The sequence below is a fragment of the Chrysoperla carnea genome, chromosome 4 (assembly GCF_905475395.1).
Source record: "Chrysoperla carnea chromosome 4, inChrCarn1.1, whole genome shotgun sequence".
NCBI classification, from domain to species: Eukaryota; Metazoa; Arthropoda; class Insecta; order Neuroptera; family Chrysopidae; genus Chrysoperla; species Chrysoperla carnea.
This window is the reverse complement of record NC_058340.1, coordinates 18,660,907-18,681,783: the sequence shown is the minus strand read 5'-3', so window position 1 is coordinate 18,681,783 and position 20,877 is coordinate 18,660,907. Positions and strand designations below refer to the sequence as shown.

Here is a 20,877-nt window from a genome sequence, read left to right as displayed (position 1 = left end):
TTCTTTAATTAATGACATCTTAATGAATTAGATTTTATCGATTGAAATTATATTATTTTTTAAACGAAATAATTAACGTGTTTTATTTTCAATATGAAATTCACATTAGTTTTGTTCAGAAGCAAATATAACCGTAATCAATTTTTTAAGCTTATTATCATGTGCTGAAAGTACACTCGATATAAACATACTTCAATCCCAAAAAAATTAAATTTTATTTATATAAAAATAATTTAAATCATTATACAGAAAAAGAAATTGTTCTTGAAATTTGGATAAATTGTTCTTAAACATGTTAAGTATTCACAACAAAATTTTTAAAAAGGTTGTCTGAAAATTATGCTAAGTTTTGTAGAAAATAACTAAGCGTAAATTAACGTTAGTTCTTATGGAAAAGCTATGATTTTTAAGCTTTTATTTTTTTTATAAAAAAAATGTTTACTGTAAATTACAATTAATATATAGGAAAAACTAATAAAAAAATTATAATTTTCTTAATTCCCATAAGAACTAATGTTAATTTTCAGAGAGTCTTTTAAAAATTTTCATTGTTGTGACTTAACATATTTAAGAACAATTTCTCAAAATTTTAAGTTAATTTATTAAATTAGTTTTAGGTTGTGTTTTTTTCCGTAGCAACACATTTTAACAACCGTAAGCCAAATCAATTTGTTTCAGCTTTGTGTTATTGACATGAAAAATTCTTGAAGTAAAAATTTGTGTGTGAAAATTTCAGTATGAGTTAGAGAGAAGCCCTCAACGATACTGATCTAATTCGCTTTTAAACAAAATTTAAGAAAATTTATATATTAAAATTTATTTCTTTTTCGAAAAGCAATATTGCTATCTGAATTTTCTCTTTAAATAATTAATAAAAAAATATATATAATTTTTTTTTAAATAATATTTTAAAATTATCTTAGAAACAAAATACAGGGTGCAGTGATCAGTGTTATTCATTGTTTTTCAGTTCGTTATGTTTTGTTGTTTATAACTTATGAAGATATGCGTACATTTTTCGGTAATAAATTAGGGCCTTGTAAAATCAAATAGTCAAAATTGGCTAAACATTTGGTAAAAAATAATTCTTGAATGTTGATCTAAACTGCCAAAGGGCACTACGTTTATAAATGAACAGTTTGATGAGATATTCGTGAGATACCCGTTAGCGAAACCGTTACTGATGTAATGTTTTCCTCATAAGAGAAATCACTAGAATACTTTTTTACACTAAAATGTATTTAGTGTAAAAAAACGCTTATCCTATTGGAACCCCTCAACGGGATGTACGAAAATAAATATTTTCCTCAATTTTATGGATGGAATATAGTTAAAGAACTGAGAATTGATATTTTTTTTCAATTATTCCATTGTGTGGAATAATTTTCGAAAGGTCTTTCAAACTAGAATAAAAGTTTTCCAGTGTTTTTTTTCCCCAGAAATTTGAAAAAAATTTAACGTGCTAACAACCGAACACCCTGTTTAAATCGTAAAGTTGTTTAACAAATCATCGTTTTATTGAAATATTAAGGCATTTCAGATTAGAATTTACAGTTTAGGATCTGAGTAGTACCCGTTAATGAAGGTTCGCTATTAATGATACCCGTAAACCTTTTTAAAAAAGGTAAAACGTCATGAGGTATTAAATATAAAAAATTATTTTGTAATTTTCGTATTACTTATGTAATAAGATATTCTACGAAACCAAATATTTTAAATAATTTGTTAACTTAAATGGAAATCCGTTTATCCAACAGATTTCTCCATTTTTATTATAATTATGATTCCTTTTAAAATCGAAAAAACATTTTTTTCGATTTTAAAATATGTTATTGAATTTAGTTCACATATTTAAGAAAAACACTGAAAATAAATGATGAGGTAGTTATATACAAAACTGAGGTATAGATATAAAAATGCCCATTTTTAAATTTCCCCGTTATATAACCGATAAATTAATAGTTTTCCTAAACTGTTTCTATACTTATCTCTGATTTGCCCTGATATAAAATTATCTTCGAAATATACTAATATTTCAGTCTTATAAACTAAGTTCTATCTTAAATCAACAAATAAAAAAATAAATTACGCAACAAAATCTAAAGGCCTATTAAAACCGCCTTTCCGATTCATATATTGTCTATATTTTCTTTTTAATATTACGTGAACTTCACCTACATCATTTCCAGGTAATTTCTTACCCTTGGTTGTATCAAAATTACAGAATCCCATTACTCTCATCATCTCTTGTTCTTCGGGTGATTTGCCTTCTAAATCAGCTGCTGTAATAGCTGGTCTTTCTGTTTCTTGATGTTTATTAGGTCTATTACGTCGAGTTCTACTTCTATCTCTTTCCCGTGATCGAGAACGTGAATAATTTCGTTTATGTCGATGTTCTCTTTCACCTGATCTACGTCTTCTTTCAGGTCTATCACGAGATCGACTTCTGGTACGTTTTCGTCGACGTTCTCGATCACGATCTCTATCACGGTCACGTTCTCTATCACGTTCACGTTCGACACGTTCACGTCTTCGTGTTGGTGAATTTGATCGGCTCCTGCCCATTTATTTTTATCAAAAAATTTGAATCCTAAACATAAGCAAAGTGATAATTGAAAGAAATTAAGGTAAATATTCATTACAAAAAAAAAAAATTAAAAAAAAAAAAACATATTTAAAAAATAAGAAATAAAAAAATTTAAAAATTGGTTAAAAAATCACTGAAAAAACTATAAACTCTCACCGAAAAAAAAATTTTTTTTAACGCTGTCAATCAAAACAAGTAGACATTTTTAATAAAATTTTTCGTTTCTTTTTTATGATATAGATCTCACCACAGTAAACAATTTCTGTTTCTTTTAATTTTGATGTATGCGCGCGCATATTACGTGTAGAGAACACGAACGACGCTATTCATGTTATAACAAATGCTAACTTAAATATTTTAATGAAATTTAAAATATATGAAAGAAAATAAATTAAAATTAAATATTAAAAAAAATTCAATTTCATTAAAAATCAGTGAGTACTGTTAATAAATTCTTATAAATTTTCATACAAAATAAAATAAAATATCGACTAATACACAGGATACAATTTAATAACTATAGGTGTTCGGTATACGAGTTCAGTCGTCAGTCCGGTATCTTCAGTGAAGTGCTCCTAGACTTTTAACGTCACGTTAACAATTTTTATGTGTGGAGATTTTTAGGTATGTTTTATAATTAAATTATTAAATTTTTTTTATTTATTGCTTTTATTTCATTGTAATTTATAAATATTTAAAAATATTGTTTTCGAATTTCATAATTGTATTTGCGTTAGGGGTGTGTCACGGTTTATAGAGTTCCCACTTAATGATGAAAGCGGTTGAATTTTTTTTCAATAATTTTTAATTTCTTGTCGTTGTTAACAATAAAAAAACTATTTTATAATTTTTATGAAATATTGTAAATTAATAATAAATTATTGTGACGAATCATTTTTGCACATTGAATATTTTTGATCTATAAATACTGCAATGATCTAATGGTAATTTAAAAATTTGATTTGGGTAAGGGCTGTCAAATTTTGACTTAATACAGAAAATGTGTAAAATGCGTCTGCGTTATGTCCTAATTTTTCCGTTTTCCCTTTGTACGGAAAAATCGTTTAATGTTACTCTAATTAACGTTTAAAATCTAAATCTTAGATCCTGTAAATTGCTTTAAATTTGTGTAAATTTTATAAGAAGTTTTGTAAGTCATTTAATAAATTCAATAATTGCAACGATCATTTTTTTAATGGAAATAAATGTATGATAGTTTTGGGTCGACCAATCGTTTGATCAACGATGAGACACGATTCAATTTAGTATCAATTTAGTTAGCTTCTAGTTAACATCTTTGTTGTTCAATTGATTCCAACTTTTTATAAATAATTTTTATGACTTTTTGTGTGCATACTCGGTGTGAATGAAATAATGGTGTTTGGTGTAGGTTTTTAAGTTTGTGATTTTTCAAATTCTCTTTAATAAATTTTAATTTTTGGTGAGTTTGTTAAAATTTAGTTCAAACATTTAGTTTCGTCGGTAATCAAATTCGCTATACTTTTCAATTTCAATTTTGAAGGTTTTTTTAAAAAAGTAATATGATTCATTTTGTTATTCTTAGAAATAATATTTATTTAAGATTTTACATTTTTTATGCAGTACAACGGTACTTAAATGTAATATAACATCATTAGTTCCATCAATTTTTAAATTTAAAAAAATCGATTATGGAGTTTCTTTCTTTTTATTAGAGATTATAGAATTTAAAGCGTTTCTATTTGGCTGATGATTAAAATTAGGTTTAATAGCAAAAGTGTTTGGGAAAACACCAAACGTCGACAGTTTTCAAAACCTTTCCTGGTATTAATATGTAGTAAAAAATTGATAAGTAATTAATCGAATTGAGAATGCTAGATTGTATTCATTAAAATTTTTGCTTTGCTATGGATATAAAATCACGAATCGAAGTGGGAAAATTACACATCTACCAGGAAATGATAGAAGTTTTTAGGGTGAGGTTATATGGGCACTATTGCGGTTAACGAAATATTATCCAAGTTTTTTGAGCTTTTCTCAGATTTTCTGAGATTCAGTGAAATAACGCAATGAAACAGTTAACCAAAAAGCCATTAAAAGCATGTTCAAAACCCACAGATCCGTGCTATCTCGACCCCTTTACAAGGCATGGCTTACTAGTAGATCAGCGTATGAACGCAATCGCAAGGAAAAACTATTAATTTCGGATTCGTAATCTAGGTAAAATATGCTTTAATTTGGTTCGTTACCTGACGTTCTTGCGTTTTTATTTTTAGAAAAGTCGCTAAAGATAGCGTTAATGTTAGATAGCCGTTAGATACACGATATTGTACGCTACCGAATCCTTTGCTAATTATTTAATGTTTCTAACAAACTGTCCCAAAACTAACGCATTAGAAGAGCAGATACAAAGGATAAAATTCTAAAAATAATGTTCCTATGCGGTTTTTTGATTTGATGTATGTACAATTAACGATAGCTTCGCTAATATTCTTTGTAATTTTAATCTTTTAAATTGTTAAAAGTAAAAACTAAATGTACAGAGTAATTTTTAAAAAGTTATCACTCCTGTATCTCGAAAGCGGATTATGAAATTATTAGACGTAAAAACATCTATCGGCGCATTTTTGATTATTTGCCGCAAAAAACAACTTTTGTTTGGAAAAGGAAATTAGAATTCAATTTTTCTTAGCTGATGTTAGACATCTTCAGGTTTAAGATATTCCAGCAAATAAAATTTTAACCAGCAAAATCTTGAATTAAAATTAAAGTTAAGTTAAAAGCATTCAAAGATTGTTGCCAGCTTCTTTCTTGCAAAACAGAGTTTTATATGTAATCTCTATGGCTGTACTCAACAATGATGTCACTTTTAAAGTATCTCACTCTTTAATTAATTAGTAGTTGAAAACGTTCATGTTTTGTGTACTTCTAAAGATTTTCACTTCACTTTTCTACCCGTGCAGTGAAAACTTTTCATTTGAAATGATAAAAAAAATTTTGTCAGGTAGGGTAAAAAAATTATTCTTTTAAGAAATTTAACGTCTGTACGGCTCTGTTCTTTTTCTCGTAATGCGTTAGTTTTGGGGACACACTGTAAAAGACTTAGTTGGTCATGTTCATAATAAATATTATTGAATATCAATATTTTATTCTAAAACTAAATAGTTAAAGAGTAGAGTATTTATTTAAAATAAATAGATTTCTAAAATCTATAAATTAAGTATATTTGTTTTGTATTAAATTTTCTGTGTATATTTATAATTAATACTATTATGTGTCACATACAACTTATTGTTAGTATATTATATTATTTGATTAGATAAGTAAAAATTTCGTGCGAACGCCACATAACCTCCATATAAATATAGTAAATTTTTTTACATCAAACTGCATGTGATCTGACAAACTAATTAAGTATCTTTAGAAATGCGTACAACTGACAATTTCAAAGTGATTTCCTCTTGAGTCAGAATTCCATTGAATTCCAAAAATTTTGGTTTTTTCAAGTGAGTTTTGCAAGAAAATTTGACGCGATTGAAGTTTTTTAATATGTTACCCAGTTTCAGCGGATAAAAATCTATAAGAAGCAGTTAACAGTTTTTTAGTTACAGACTTGTGAATTTTATTGATATTATTTTTAAAATGCCCTGTTGAAATAGCGTATGTAACCCATAAGATCGTTATATTATTAATATGTATTATTATATTATCCTGTTGAATTAGACGTCAAATCATCAAAAAAGGCTTAATCTTCGCTTTTGAAAAATTTTGGCTATTTTCAGTATGCTCTATAAGGCTTTGCTTTTGACCTGTAAAATATGATGTTCCAGTTTCTCGCACGTTTTCGCTGGCGAAAATTTCCGACTTCCTTTTTTGACAAAAACATGTTATAACAGCTTCGTTTTATTATCTCAAGAGGATAAAACCCACTAAAATTGTTTGTATATCGTTTTTTTAGTCTGTATATGGAAGTAATGGGTATGAAGTGTAATAAAAATGTTTTTTTTTTTTTTTTTTTTTTTTTTTTTTAATATTTCATAGATTAGTCCTAGAATTTATTGATTTCGATATGTACATAGACACACGCCTTTAATTTTGTAATTTAAAAAAAAAATTCTGTTTTTGAAATCAAAGCTTTAGTAATTCCAGCTTGACATTATGAACTTAGGCTGAGCGCAATTTGAGACAAAACTTAGTGAGGTGACGTGGAGCAGTTTTATGTAGATTAAGTCAGTGGGAAACGCAGGTTTAATAAGAATTTTCTGTATAGTTAATGACTTCATGTAATTACTGTAACTGCTACAAACAGCAACTATACATAAATCTGCGTTACCTATTTGACTTCAACTACACAAAACTGCAATATCACCTTACCAAGCTGCATCAAAATTTATTCCCGACCTTAACGTGGTTAAAACTTTTTAAAATTTAAAATTCATTATTTCAACAACTTTTTTGTGTGGATTTAATTAAGATAGTTTTTTAAACAGAGAGAACAATCTACAAAATTTAATACAATAAGTTGATGTAAAAAAACAAAATAATTATTTTAAATTGTTCGTTGGAACAAAATTTATTTTAGCATGCATGAAGTGATTTAACCATAATGATAATAATGACATCGAATTCTAAATCCGTTATGTTCCATAAAACGTGATGAAAGATTGTTTTTTCTTTCTATTCGTCAATTTCCTATACACATCATTATTTATGATAATTTAATGTATAAATTTTTATTATTTTGTTTATTACTTCTACTATGGCTCTAGTTTTTTTTCGGTTTTATTGATTTAAATAATCGAATATGGTTTATAATATAAAACAGTTTTTGCTTATTCAAAATGTTGACTACAAATTTTTTTTGTCATTTTTCATCAAAAATTTAAAGAATTCAATACGGGATTGTTCAGTAAGATGTTACCACGTAAATGGGAGACATTTTGTCGAACAAGGTACTTGTTAAATCGATTAACACATTGTTCAAAATTACGCAACCATTTAAATGAGTGTGGCGTGTATTTTAAGAACATATTATAATTTATTATACAGTTTAATCCAAAAGTATCGGCCAAAACACAAACACTAGATTCAAGTCATCACTGTCTATCAAATAAACCTCTATTGCCTCCTCCGATTAATCTTGTTAATTCTCAGGAAAACAAGAATAAAGATCAAGTTAAAATATAGATTTTTGTTGATGCCAGCGTAAAGAGTGAAAAATTTACGTATAAACTGATACAGCTTTGAGTTTTATAGTGTAACTAATTTCGTTTGGTAGCGATCATTTGGGGGAGACATGTCTATTATTTTTTTCATCAAATATTTGCACCGTATTTATGCTAAATGAGATTATACCCTGAAGGTATACACTTGGGTAAAACTTATCCAGAATTTAGGCTACAAAATGGCATCAATATGATCTCACTATTTTCATTTTTAGCGAAGATATGACCTAATAAACATCAGAAAACTTGTTAAAAAAGATGCAATAATATTAACAGCTGGTAAAAAAACTATGTAATATCAAAAAATTAGGAATTACCTATAATGTATTAACCCAAACGAAAAACCTAGCTTTTGCCGAAAGCTCAAAGATAACGTATTCAGTTTGTGGCCCTTTTTTGCTTTCGGCAATGGCTAAGTATTTCGCTTAGACCAAGTATTGATGTCAATAGTGAAATTAATACCTGATTGATAATTTCTAATTTTTTGATATTACATAGTTTTTACTCGCTCTTAATATTATTTCATCATTTTTATCACGTTTTCCGGCAGTTAATACTCTCGCTTTATGATGCTGCCTACAAATTTCGAAATTAACTGAAATTTTGCCCTAATTTCATATACTGAAATTATTTCCTAAAAATATGTCAGTGAGAAGTAATGGATTATTAACTATTAATTTTTTTTAATCTCACTGCCGCTTATCTTCTCTAAGTCTCTCTTATTTATCGATTTCCAAATATAATAAATCTTTTTTAAAAAATATTTATAAATCAATTCATTCAAATTTGTAAGTTAAATTTAGATGATAAAAATATGACATTTTGAACTTGTGAGAACGATAAATAAATATGGCAATCATAACACAAAATTTAAGGCCAAGGAATTTGAGATATAACTATATGCATAGTGTAATTAATTGAACAACTTGGCAACATAAAAATTTCTCTTTTTGACTGTTTATTTATCACACTTTTTTCTTTTTAGTTTGGTAAGAAGAAAAAGGATAGTCTTGTCACATTGTAATAACACTATCTTTTTTTAATTACACTTAGTGTTCTACATCGAGCTAAAAAAGAACAGAGTATATGTGTACACATAAAAAGTACAATGATCTCATTATTTATTTGTTTAAAACTGTACAGTACTATCTTTCAATTATAATATTGATCTATGATGATTAGAAGACTCACTTTTAAAATTGATAATAAAAATGACTAAATTATTTGTCCTTGAAAAAGAATACAAGTACTTTAAAATTTTATGATTTAATATCGTAAAATTTTAAATATTTAAAAAAAAAAAAAACAATGTGTGCTATGAATAAATTTTAATAATTTATTTAAATCGTAAAATTTTATAAAATAGAAGTTCAAATTTTAATACCGTAATATCAATGAAAATAAAAAATATTTTATTTGAAAATAATATATTACTAGCTTGATACCCGCCCGCTTCACTGGACTTAAAAGTAAAAATCACCGCTTTATAGCTACCACCTCTCTTGATCTCACTTATTTCCTTTCTTTTTATATCAGAAAAGAAAGCCATGAATTGTTTGACATTTACTATTATAAATTTTTACAGAAATCTTTAATTTATGGTTTAAAATCATAATCATAGATGGAGCAGTAAATGCCGTAATACGTTTTCTTATAATACCAATGTTAAGTATGCCTCTTTTTAAAGTCATTTTTATACCATGCATATATGTAATATGCAAGGTTTACTAAGTTTAATCCCAAGTTTTTAACGCTTAGAAATATTGATGCTACGCACAAAATTTTGGTATAGGTATTCATAGAATCACTTAATTAGTCCATTTCCGGTTGTTCTGTCCTCAGGACGTAAAAAGTGAGGCCCAGTTCGTAAATGAGCAATATAGGTCAATTGGGTCTTGTTAACCGTTAGAGATAGAACAAAAGTTTAAATGTAAAAAATATTCAATACAAAAAAATAACCAACTTTTGTTTGAAACTTTTTTTCGTAAAGATGACTGTTTACCTGTGAAGGCGCAAAGTATACGTAAATTGTATAGTATGTATTATATGGGAATATCAGTTATGTGTGACATGTATGTAACTGTAATGTGATAGAGTAATCAACACTGTCTATGCATGATATTTCAAGAATTAACTCAGTCAATTGTGTGTTTTACTTGTTTTATTTAAATAATCGAGCAACCCTCCCTAAAATTTTCCTTTTATCCAAAATACCCCTGGCGCTCGTACATCCTTAATAAAAAAAAGAAAATTAATGAAATATGAATAGTGGGGACAAGTAAAATAATCATATTCGATTTTTCTACGTATAATTTTCAGCCATAAACGACCTTTAATTCTTCTTTTGTACTTTTATTTTTAATTTAGGATCCACGCCAACAATTAATTGAAAGAAATTCATTATAAATCATGTAATACATCTTGAATTAATTATATATCCGAATTTTATAATTTTATTATACCATATAGCAATTAGTTTTATAACTTTTTTGTTTAATAGAAAAAAAAATTCACTTTGAATAAATTAAATTTAAAACAAAAGTGGAAATACTACTTAACTTTCTTATTAAAAATATACAATAAATAATTGATTTTACTTTATATTTGTTTTTCACTTTTATATTCATTTCCTATTCTTAACAATAATTTTTTATTTATTTAAATAAAAAGGAAATTGTCTGCTAATGCTTTGTTGGAAGTGTTTATAAATCCATAAGAATTGTTATCATAACATATCTTGCGTTTATGTAACTAGTATTTCATTCTTAAAGTATCTCTTTCTGTGTCTGTTATGAAAATATTTATTAGTAATCACAAGAATGTTTAAAGATGCATGTCTACATGCACGTCGGTTTGACTAACGAAACGTGGTTCATATCTAAAGAGCGGATATTAGGTAAATTGTGTGATAGGTATCTTTGAAAATAGGTAACAAAAAATTATTTATGTAGAATATTTCCAAACGTTTTCATTTTTAGCTAGAAAAATTGTTTAGAAAAAATGCGAGTGTTTCGCAATTGGGTTTAGATATATATACAAGGGTAGCTATAAGTATCTTTCGTAAAGTACCCTACCATAAAGGATGAACGGGGCGAAAATACTAGTCGGCCCATTTTTCGAAGGAAAGAAAATGCACTATTTGGTTTTTTCTACGGAGACATCTTCATGGCCAAGTAGTGGCCAACTGGCCAAGCAGTGACCTTAAATGGAACTACAAATTTTTTGAAGCATATTTAAATTCTTTAGCTCAAAAAAGCAACTTTCGCTTCAAATTTTTTTTTCGCTTCAGGTCTCAATATGCCATAAAAAATAATCGAATAAACGTCACATGGTCTCGATTTTTGAATTTTTTGGGCCAATTTTACTCTAAACACCAAATTTTATAAAATTCTGAAACAAAATTTGTATTTTTCCGATGTTTTTGATAACCCCCTCAGCAAAATTTCAAAAAGCGTGAAAATTTTTTGGTCTTCAATTTCGTTAAAACACGTCCGATAATTTTGATCCAAAAAATAAAAAATTTTCTTCACTTCGGACGAGAAATTTCTGAGATAAGGCTCTTAATTCAAAGATTTTTGAAAACTACAAGCCCATTCGTTAAATGTACTCGATCTTTATCAAAAATGTGAAAGGGAGATAAAAATTTACTGTCTCCAATTTCGATAAAAATAATTAAATAAAATAATTTTTACCCCAAAAATACAAAAATCAGATCATTTATTTCATGATTGGATGTATAGTTTCTCGGTTCGATTTCAGGTAATTTCTTAAAAAAGATTTGTACTTTAGGTAAATTGTAGTTTCATTACTTAGAGGTTCTAATCGAAAAACCATAGAGACAACATTTTTTTAATTTGTGACGATTGCGTAACGGAAAATAAGAAATTAATTATAAAATGTTTGTTCGACTTAAAAAAATTATAAGCATAAATTTTGTGGTTTTTCTTCGAATTCCGTCATCAGATAAAAAACTATTCATACTTGGCTAAATATTCATGAATTACAAAAGAAATTTGGTTAATTTAACAGACTGAAAACAAATTACAAAAATATTAATTTCAAGATATTTCATCTCATTTTCATAACTTCACAACGGAAATGCAAGAACAATTATTTGTTTGCGATAATTAATTATTATTATAAACATAAATATTTATAAACTTGCACATAATGTAATTGTTTATAACTCATTATAAATTTATCAACATTTTTTACCTTCAGATAAAAAAAAATACATTTCGATTTAATAATATCTATTTTTGTTGATGAGTTAGATGTTTATGAGATGAACGAGGGAACAGCGAGTACACATGTATTCGTAAGAATGTTTTTTTAAAATAATATTATTTCAAGGTCCCGCTTCTTCTTTATATACAGCTTGTCTTTAAAAAAACTTTAATAAAAAATACTTTTTAAGGGACAAGCTTTTATTGTACTAAAAAGTAGAAAATAATTTTATCTATAAATCACTCATACCCGACTATTTGTAAAAGCTTGAGGCGCTTAGTATTAAGGATGAATCGAAACCATGGTCCTTTCCAACACTACTTTCGGCCCTACTTCAACAGTTTATTTAAATAAATTAAATATTTCTCTCGATAAACGATAATCTATTTTTTGGTTTGTTGCTCAATTAAAATTGTTTATCGGGTCAGAATCAATTTTAGTGTTTCTACAATTTCTTTCTTTATTAAAATGAAAAGACATCAATGGCTTCTAGATCTGTAAAGGAAATACTATTAATTTAATTTAAATATCTCAGTTTTGCTGGGGGGTTAATAAACCGGCGGTGGGAGGCTTTATTGATATTCTTTATATTTTTTCCTACCACTTTCTGAACTTTTATTTTTTGATACACCTTATATATTTCTTCTCTCTCCAACCACGTTTTGTGCATACATAAAACAATAATTAGCTCTTATAAAACAAATAAAAATGTCAATGTATTAAAAATAATTGTTTGAATCGCATCCCACCTACTAATTGATTAATTAATCCTCAATTTACATAATTGCATAACAACGAGAAGCCTCCTGTCTGACTTATGAATTCATCATTTTAATATTAACAGTTATGACCCACATTTATTTCAAATTGTTTTTTGTATTATTTGATAAAAAACCGTTGCTAATTGTTTTTTTTTATTCTTATTCTTTGTTAAAAATGTGTCTTTACTGTTTTTGTAAAACAATTATGTTTTCTGTTTGGAATGGGGTATCGAGATCTAACTCATTACCCCTTTTTTGCATGTTTTTATTTTTTTAAATTTAAAAAAGTTACCGGCAATTTGTCTTCAGACATATTTTTGAAAATTTTTTCACTCAGTTAAGTTTTATTCACCTTTTGCTAATCAATCTAAATTCTAAACAAAAATCAGAAAAAACCATGAAGATAACTTTTAGAACCGTGAGAAAATATTAAAATAATAAATATGGGGGTTTAACTTCCGTTTCTCTGGCATATACGTCTATAACAGAGGCCACCCACATCATTAGTTTTAATCTTTATTTATTAAATTACATGTAAAATTTTACCGCCCCATTAATTATAATTGTTCACACTGCCACTGCCTGGTCGATTTGCGCTTTAGACCGCTCGGCTGCTTAGCCTGAGAAAATATTAGAAGAAGTTGGGGAAATTCAAAACATTAATAAAATCGCTGCCATTTTCTGAAAATTTTTCTTTTTGTAAGGATCTAAAAAAATGAAATTTAGAACGATATTTTTTTATTTCTACCAAAATGAAAATTTTATTATGCTTAAAATGCTAACCTTGTAAACCCTTTGGACATTTCATTGTTTTCTTTGAAGTATTTCAATAGTCATAAATATGAGAATACAATTTTTATAAAAATATGAATTTATCTTGTATTGATGTTTAGTGAAGCATAATAATGATTATTTTGTCTTTGTGAATTGTCACCGTGAAAAAGAACAATTTTAATTTTTTATTCTGATACTAAAATTAAACTCTATAAATAAATAAATAAATAATTATTAATATACAAATTATAATAATAATAATAATAAACAAATATGATTTTATTATTTTAATAATATGCACTGATTGTTTTTGCTGAGTCGATCTTTTTTTTTTTTTTGCCATTATATTTCGACAATGCTTCTCCATACAAAACTAGATTTTTGTATTTGATTTCCGTTCAAACTGATAGTAGAATTTGTAAATTTTTCTGTGGCAAATTGAGTGTGACTTTTTTACAATTTTTCATAATTTTTGCGCAAATATAGGGTAGAAAATGTTCTTTAGCCACTAATTTCCAGATCTGTATTTTTAAACAGTGTTTGTAGACGTATTCCTATAAACTTTTGAATCGTAATATCTTGCCAAAATATGGCATCATTGTTGCAATAATCTGCCATTGTGTTGGTTAGACTTAATAGTTAAAATTTCAAATGAAATTTTTGTGTAGTAAAATTGAGAATAAAACGTGCTTCGTTTTATTTGCAGACTAATTTTGTCAACAAATGATATCGTGCCGATAAAGAACGACGTTCGCTGAATCTTTACTGGTGACTGAAACTAAAGTCTATTAATTTTAATTATTCATCATCATTTATTATTCACACTTATATTTCCAAGAATTAATTCGAATTGCATATGATAAATTGTTTTTGTAGAAGTTGTTGTCATGCTTTTGCAAATTTAATTAAAATAAAGTCCATGGATTCTGTCTCTAAAATTAAATTCTTTAACCAAATTTAGTAAAATTGAACCAGTCAGGATAGAACGAAAATCAAGGAAATTATTATGTATCGTAACTACTTTCAAATTTTTATGCATTTCAAGTCAAAAAAAATTATAGAAGCCCCACCGGGTTCCGTTAGACCAAACAAATACTACATATTTTTTAACCTTAAACATTATGCCGACTCTTATTAGAGACAATTACGTAGTTATGGAAAGAAAACTGATAGTCGGCGGGCCATAATAATAGGACAATTAATCGACATTTCAGCAAAACCTTCAATTTTGTCACATTAAAAATATTCTTCATGAAGTAGGTAAGAGGTTGGAATTTCTCGAGCAAAATAATGAAAAATTGCATTTGTGTGAATGTGACATAAAAAGAATAATCAGATAAATTTTTTAGTGCTATGATATCAAAATCTTTAAGAAAAATGAATGACATTTGAATCATTATGGTTCCACCATCGCCCATAGACCTATCCTGTATTAATGCGTCTCCATACTTATTGCTTGACTAACGGCTTGTAATTTTGTGCCGGTGTATCTAAGTTTATTTTAGGGTGGTACCAAATTACCATAGGGTGGGTATCAAATAAATCAGTGAAACATTTAGTGACGTTGAAATGGTATTCGATCGAATAATTATAAGGTGTTTAAAGATTCGATGGATTTGCACATTTTAATTAGAATACAATACAAGGTTGATTTATATTACATGAAAAACGTTATCCATGATTTACTTGAAATGATATCTCTAATAAGTGATCTGTATAAATATTATGATTGTAATAATAATTATATTATTTGTAATATAATGTGCATATAATATGAATTTTATTTCAAGGTTGTTTGTGTGATATATGATAAATTTTATATTACTATTATAATAGTGATAGCCAGTCAGGTGTAATAATCTTTACTAGAATAGTACTTTCTATTTATTATTATTAATCATATTTACTTATAATTTTGTTCAATGTTCAATGTCCGTTGTCCAAAAACTATCTTTAGTGAAATTTGTTCCAATCCTTTGATTTAATTATTTTTGTATTGTAAATACATATTTCAACTATTCGTTGTGTGCGTAGTCATGGTAGGGACAATAAAATTGAAGCCAGCGCTTCCAGTGAAAAATTTTGGCGATAAAGGAGGCTGTTATGACTAGTTTGCAATTCTTTATATGTTAATGTTATAGAAAATGCAAATTAAAATTGTTGAAAAACACTAATTAATTAAACTAACTTATTGCATTAAAAATTATGAAAATAAGAAATCAAATTGCACAAATATTATTTTTCAAATGTAAATTATCCTAATTATTCATTTAAATTTGTGAGACAATAATATTAAATTTTCAACATAAGTCATAAGTGCAATCCATACAATTATATTTGCATCCATACAATTCTATAAAGTAGTGTTTCGTTATCATGGAAACGCCTCCAAGAAAACTCACGCACGGTGCGAATACTGTAGCCATCATATTATTTTATTTTCATAATCTCATAATAAGTACCTTTTCTCTGTGGAAAGTTGTTTATATCTCTTCATCATCATCTAGAAAAGAGATAATAATCATCAAATGGCTGACCGAATTTTCTTGACACATAGCTGAGAACACTCTTGGACAAATTACTTCTAAAAAAAAAATTACAATCGGTTCATCAGTATATGAGCTACGATGCCACAGACACAGTCATTATATCTTAGTCGGGATGACAGTATCTCAATGAATACTTTTCTATTTAAATTTCCTCAAACTTCGCTTAAATGAAATTTTTTAACTTTTTCGAAAATCTGACTGACGCCCTAAGCACAAAAGTGCTTTACACATAAATCACATATTTTAGTTTAGATGTTTGATTTTTATTAAACTTCGTTTTCGAAATCTAGAACTTCGTTTTCGTAATTTAACTAACTAACACACGCTCTATTTCGAGATTAATCTTCGGTGTTTTGCTATAAAATTTGTGGCGTGAGATATTATCACGATAGCATTTAAATATACAATTTTTTGTTTTAAAATTATTTATTGCATAATCTTTAGAACTTTAATAAACCCACCTTGATTTAAGAACGTGAAATTGTAATTAAATTTAATCATATTTAATATTTTAAGGTTATTAAATAATAATTTTTAGAAAAAAATATTTTAGAATATTCCAAGGATGCAATTGCATAATTATTATTTACGCAATTAAAGATATATACTGTGTACGAAAGTAATTTCGTACATATTATGAAAAAGTGGATGCGCTGCTAATGATCTAGGTAATCGATTCGGACCTAAAACAGAAGATAAAATTTCGTACATGAATCAAATTTAATCAAGCTGCTAACCTTAAGAAATAACAAATTCGACGCGTTGCCTCTGTCGCACCAAGCTTTTTATTAGCAAAATCAACTTTTTGAAGTATTTTTTCAAATATAGTAGAATACACTATTATATTCTAATGACGCTGAAAAGTTTAATTTTAGGTCGATGAGTTTTCGAATTTAACCTACAACAAAATATTTTACATTACCGTACTTTAGTGGAAGAAATTTCTATCGGTCAGTTTTTTATAATTTTCTAATTATTGTAACAATGCCATTTGCCTACGACAAATACAAAATGTAAATTAACAAATGTATTGAAAGTTGTATTTTTTATCGCATACATAGCAGTAACCTAATTCACAAGTTTGCGGTCGTTAATACGTACAGTGCTGTGTACCTCTATATCTGTATTGTGGTATAAAATATATGGTTTAAAAATGTTGGAAATGCAAAACGATATTTTATTATAAATAAAAAAATTGTTTTGCGATTGTATATTGTGGTTGCTTTTCTTCACAACGATACATTTTTAACAAAAAATTTTACACGCATCAATTCATAAGTAGAACTTTCCCAGAACGATATTGTGTACTCCAGTTTTCCAACTCAGAAAAACATTTTTATGGTATCGGTTAACGGATAAAAGATTTAATGGATGGCGATCAAAAAGATTTTTTCATTTATTAATCAATAAATTTCCTGTTACAATAACTAAAAAACCAATATCCATCAATTTGAAGATTAAGAGTAATATGAAAAAAATTTCCCGTCTCCGAGAAAGCGAACCTGGAATTTTTTACGTAGAAAGTTATCCAATACATTTCCTACAATAATATTATAAACTTAAAAGCATACTAATTTCTCATAATTTTGCAACATTGTAGCTTAAAGTTATCTAAAAAACTACTATAGTCGAGTTCATTGGGTGTGTTCATCTAGTACTGAAATCACTATAAACTAAAGCAATATTATAAGTTCGTTATTTGTAATACAATAGGTTTGTTATTTTATTTTACTTTAGGTCATTTCTTAGAATTCTATAGTCTTCTTATCTATATTGCTATAACATGAGGTTAATTAAATAAGTTTTGAATTCATTAAATACTTCCATAATAAAATATTTAATAAGATTAAAACAACAAATGTAATATTTGTATATATAAATTTATTTTTAAATCTCAACACATTGAATAAAATATTTAATTTTTAATTTATAAAAACTTTAAATAATTCTATTGTAAGATTCTGTAGTGAAACAAAGAACCATTATAGGTACGTCATATCCCTTTATCTCTATGGAAAAACGTTTTTAAAATTGACGTTAGAATTATGATGGTGGCAGAATTATTAGGAGTTAAAAAATAGATCTAAATTTTTCATACACTTCGAAAGCCACTAACTTTTGTGCAGCAATCAAGGAAGGTTCATAAAATTTGAGCTGTTAGCTAAATATTTGGCTCTCAAGTCGTTTTAACAATTTCGGTGACAAATAGGGAAAAAAATACCTTTATAATTTTATCAGGCAAGAAATTTCAAAAACTCTTCAAAACATTTTCTAAAATCGTGTTCGTTCGTTCAGTGATAGAAATTAATATTATTGAATAGGTCTATAAAAAGAGTATAAAATGTTTCAAGTTAATTAAATGAAATTAATTTTTCCTCAAATTTGTAGATCTATACTAAAAGTAATAGATAAGGATCGCGAAAATAAAATTTTTATTAATAAAAAACTAAATTTACAAGATTTGAAAACATAATTTATTTATTATAGAAGTTTTGGGCGATATTATTTGGTATATACAAAATTTTTTAATTTAATATGAAATCGAAATTAAATTTCACCTTGGGATATTTTATTACTTTTTACCTTCCTTCTATTATATATTGTTTTATTAAATTTTTGAAGGCTAAAAAAATAACCAAATTTTAATCAAATATTCCAAATAATTTGGTAAACATTGTATACAGCAGAGTTTCGATAGTCCGGTTATACCAACAATTTTCGTCCGCCCTTTCTACATTGCTTCCTACGCCTGTGAGAGTACAATCGCATAAAAATGATATATGTATACTTAGTGTTCAGTTTACATATAGGCATAATCCTACCACGAGTATAACAGAATACATACGTTAAGCAATGCATCTAAGAAAGAGGTGTCATGGACTTGTGTTGAAGCTTCCACACCCGTTGAGTTATTTGTTAGACGCTTGCAGTTGTAAGGCATACTTTTGTATTTCCATATAACATCTATAATACCTCTTAGATGCATTTCTTAACGCATGTACTCTGTCATACTCATGGTAGACGTCTATGTCTAGATGTAAACTGAACGATTAGTATACACTGTATACACTATATACACACAAACATGCATTTTCCTATACAATCTCAGTTATCCGAACAAATCCAGTAAACCACTCTGGTTTTTTATAAAGTCCCAATTATCGAGACTTTACTGTATACAGAAGAGTCTTGATACGGTAAAAAGAAATATATCTTGTATTATTGATTATTGACGTTATTAGTGATTTCTGCAATACTCACAAGTTTGCGGAAATATTTTGGTCTTCAAGATATGTGAAATCAAGTTTTTTTTTTTGCGATCCATCCATGTGCTATTGCAAAAGACTCATAAAATATTAAATTTTAATTTTACTTTTATCATGGCTTCAATGAAGAATAACATTTTCTTCTTAAAATATGTTGGGAAATGGTTGGTCTGAAATTACTTATGAAATGCACAAAATTTATTAAAACTTAGTTCGTTTACTGAACATTTGAAAATAGCTTTAAGTAATGTTTTTCTCAACATTTAAGTTTAATTTTAAAAGTTTGTTTTAAATTTTTGATAATTTAAGTTAGTTGGTCAAGTGAATGATATTGTGGCTGGTTGATACGATGATGTGTCATACATATTATGATGATCATAATATGTAAGGTACAACTAAATACTGAACAGTAGTAGTAGCTAACCGACATTTGATTATACTAGAAATAACAATTTATTACACCTCACATAATATTCAACACTACTCAGTGCTCACTATGCTGAACAATTTGAACAATACACATCCACCACATCTATTCAAGGTTATTTCATTTATAATAATATTTGAATTAATTTATTCAAATCAACATATGAAAAAAATATATAAAATATACCTCAGTTGTGGAAATGTATTCAAAACTGTAACTTATAGGGATCAGTAGGGTTTCTAAAAAAGGTAATGATTAGCAGCCAATGCTTCATTCTTCGACTCGCTGCGTCTAAAGTTTAGCACCGTAGAAGCGGTGTATTTTCTAATCACGGACCCGTTTTAAAACAGTATTGAGCTTATCAAATACTAATAATTGCTTCGATTAAACCGAAACTTGATTTTTGAAATTTTATCGCTTAAGAAAATAGAAAGAAATTTAAAGTCTCTGTTTTTGAAACATATATAGAAGAAAAAAAAATCCAGTTCATTGGAAGAATAAATAAGATACTGTCGATAATATCTTACAAAGTATAACGATTGATATAGAACTTTGGGCGATATCATAGATAGTACTTGACAAATTTTTAATCAAAATAACACGATAAACTGACTTTTATCGAATTCCGAAACAAAAAACATCATTTGATGATTATATGAGTAGTTCTGAAGTAACCGCCGAAACTTTCATAAAAGGGCTTTATATAAGCTTTTAGTTGCACTATAAACAATATTCGACCAATTATAATTACCTTCAGGTGCATAATTTCTGAGATATCATCCAAAACACCTTAACTATACAAAAAATAAGGAATCGTTAAGAAATTTTATGTATTATTCCCTTTTTTATACTCCAATTTGCCATAAGTGTCCTTTGTACGGGCAATAGCTCAAATGGTGCTTGCTACTTTACCTACAGATCCTAGGCCAATGTTGTAACAATAGACAATAAACTAAATATAACACAAAGACTATTATTTAATGTTCTACATTGTCGCATTGTAAAAGGGCATTATTTTTATGCGTGTATAACAAAAATTAATGCTACTCGAATCCCATTTGACACATAAAATTGTAGGTATT

At 27.2% G+C, this 20,877-nt stretch overlaps 2 protein-coding genes across 6 annotated transcripts in view; one reads left to right on the top strand and one right to left on the bottom strand.

The window, feature by feature from the left end:
• Window positions 1–1,837: 1,837 nt before the first annotated feature.
• LOC123298341 (U4/U6.U5 small nuclear ribonucleoprotein 27 kDa protein) lies at window positions 1,838–2,772 on the bottom strand. The gene is made up of 2 exons (XM_044880321.1): window positions 2,744–2,772; window positions 1,838–2,590 (listed from the first exon to the last, which is right to left on the bottom strand). Exon 2 carries the CDS (start codon window positions 2,563–2,565, stop codon window positions 2,086–2,088), a length of 480 nt encoding a protein of 159 aa, XP_044736256.1. The 5' UTR covers window positions 2,566–2,590; window positions 2,744–2,772; the 3' UTR covers window positions 1,838–2,085.
• Window positions 2,773–3,003: 231 nt separating this feature from the next.
• Window positions 3,004–20,877, top strand: part of LOC123299082 (protein hu-li tai shao) — an 89,965-nt gene continuing 72,091 nt past the window's right edge. For 2 of the 5 annotated variants that reach the window (XM_044881300.1, XM_044881298.1), the window contains exon 1: window positions 3,032–3,211. The gene's annotated coding sequence lies outside the window, so the exon portion shown is untranslated. The other 3 variants (XM_044881296.1, XM_044881299.1, XM_044881297.1) reach the window with 3 other exon arrangements.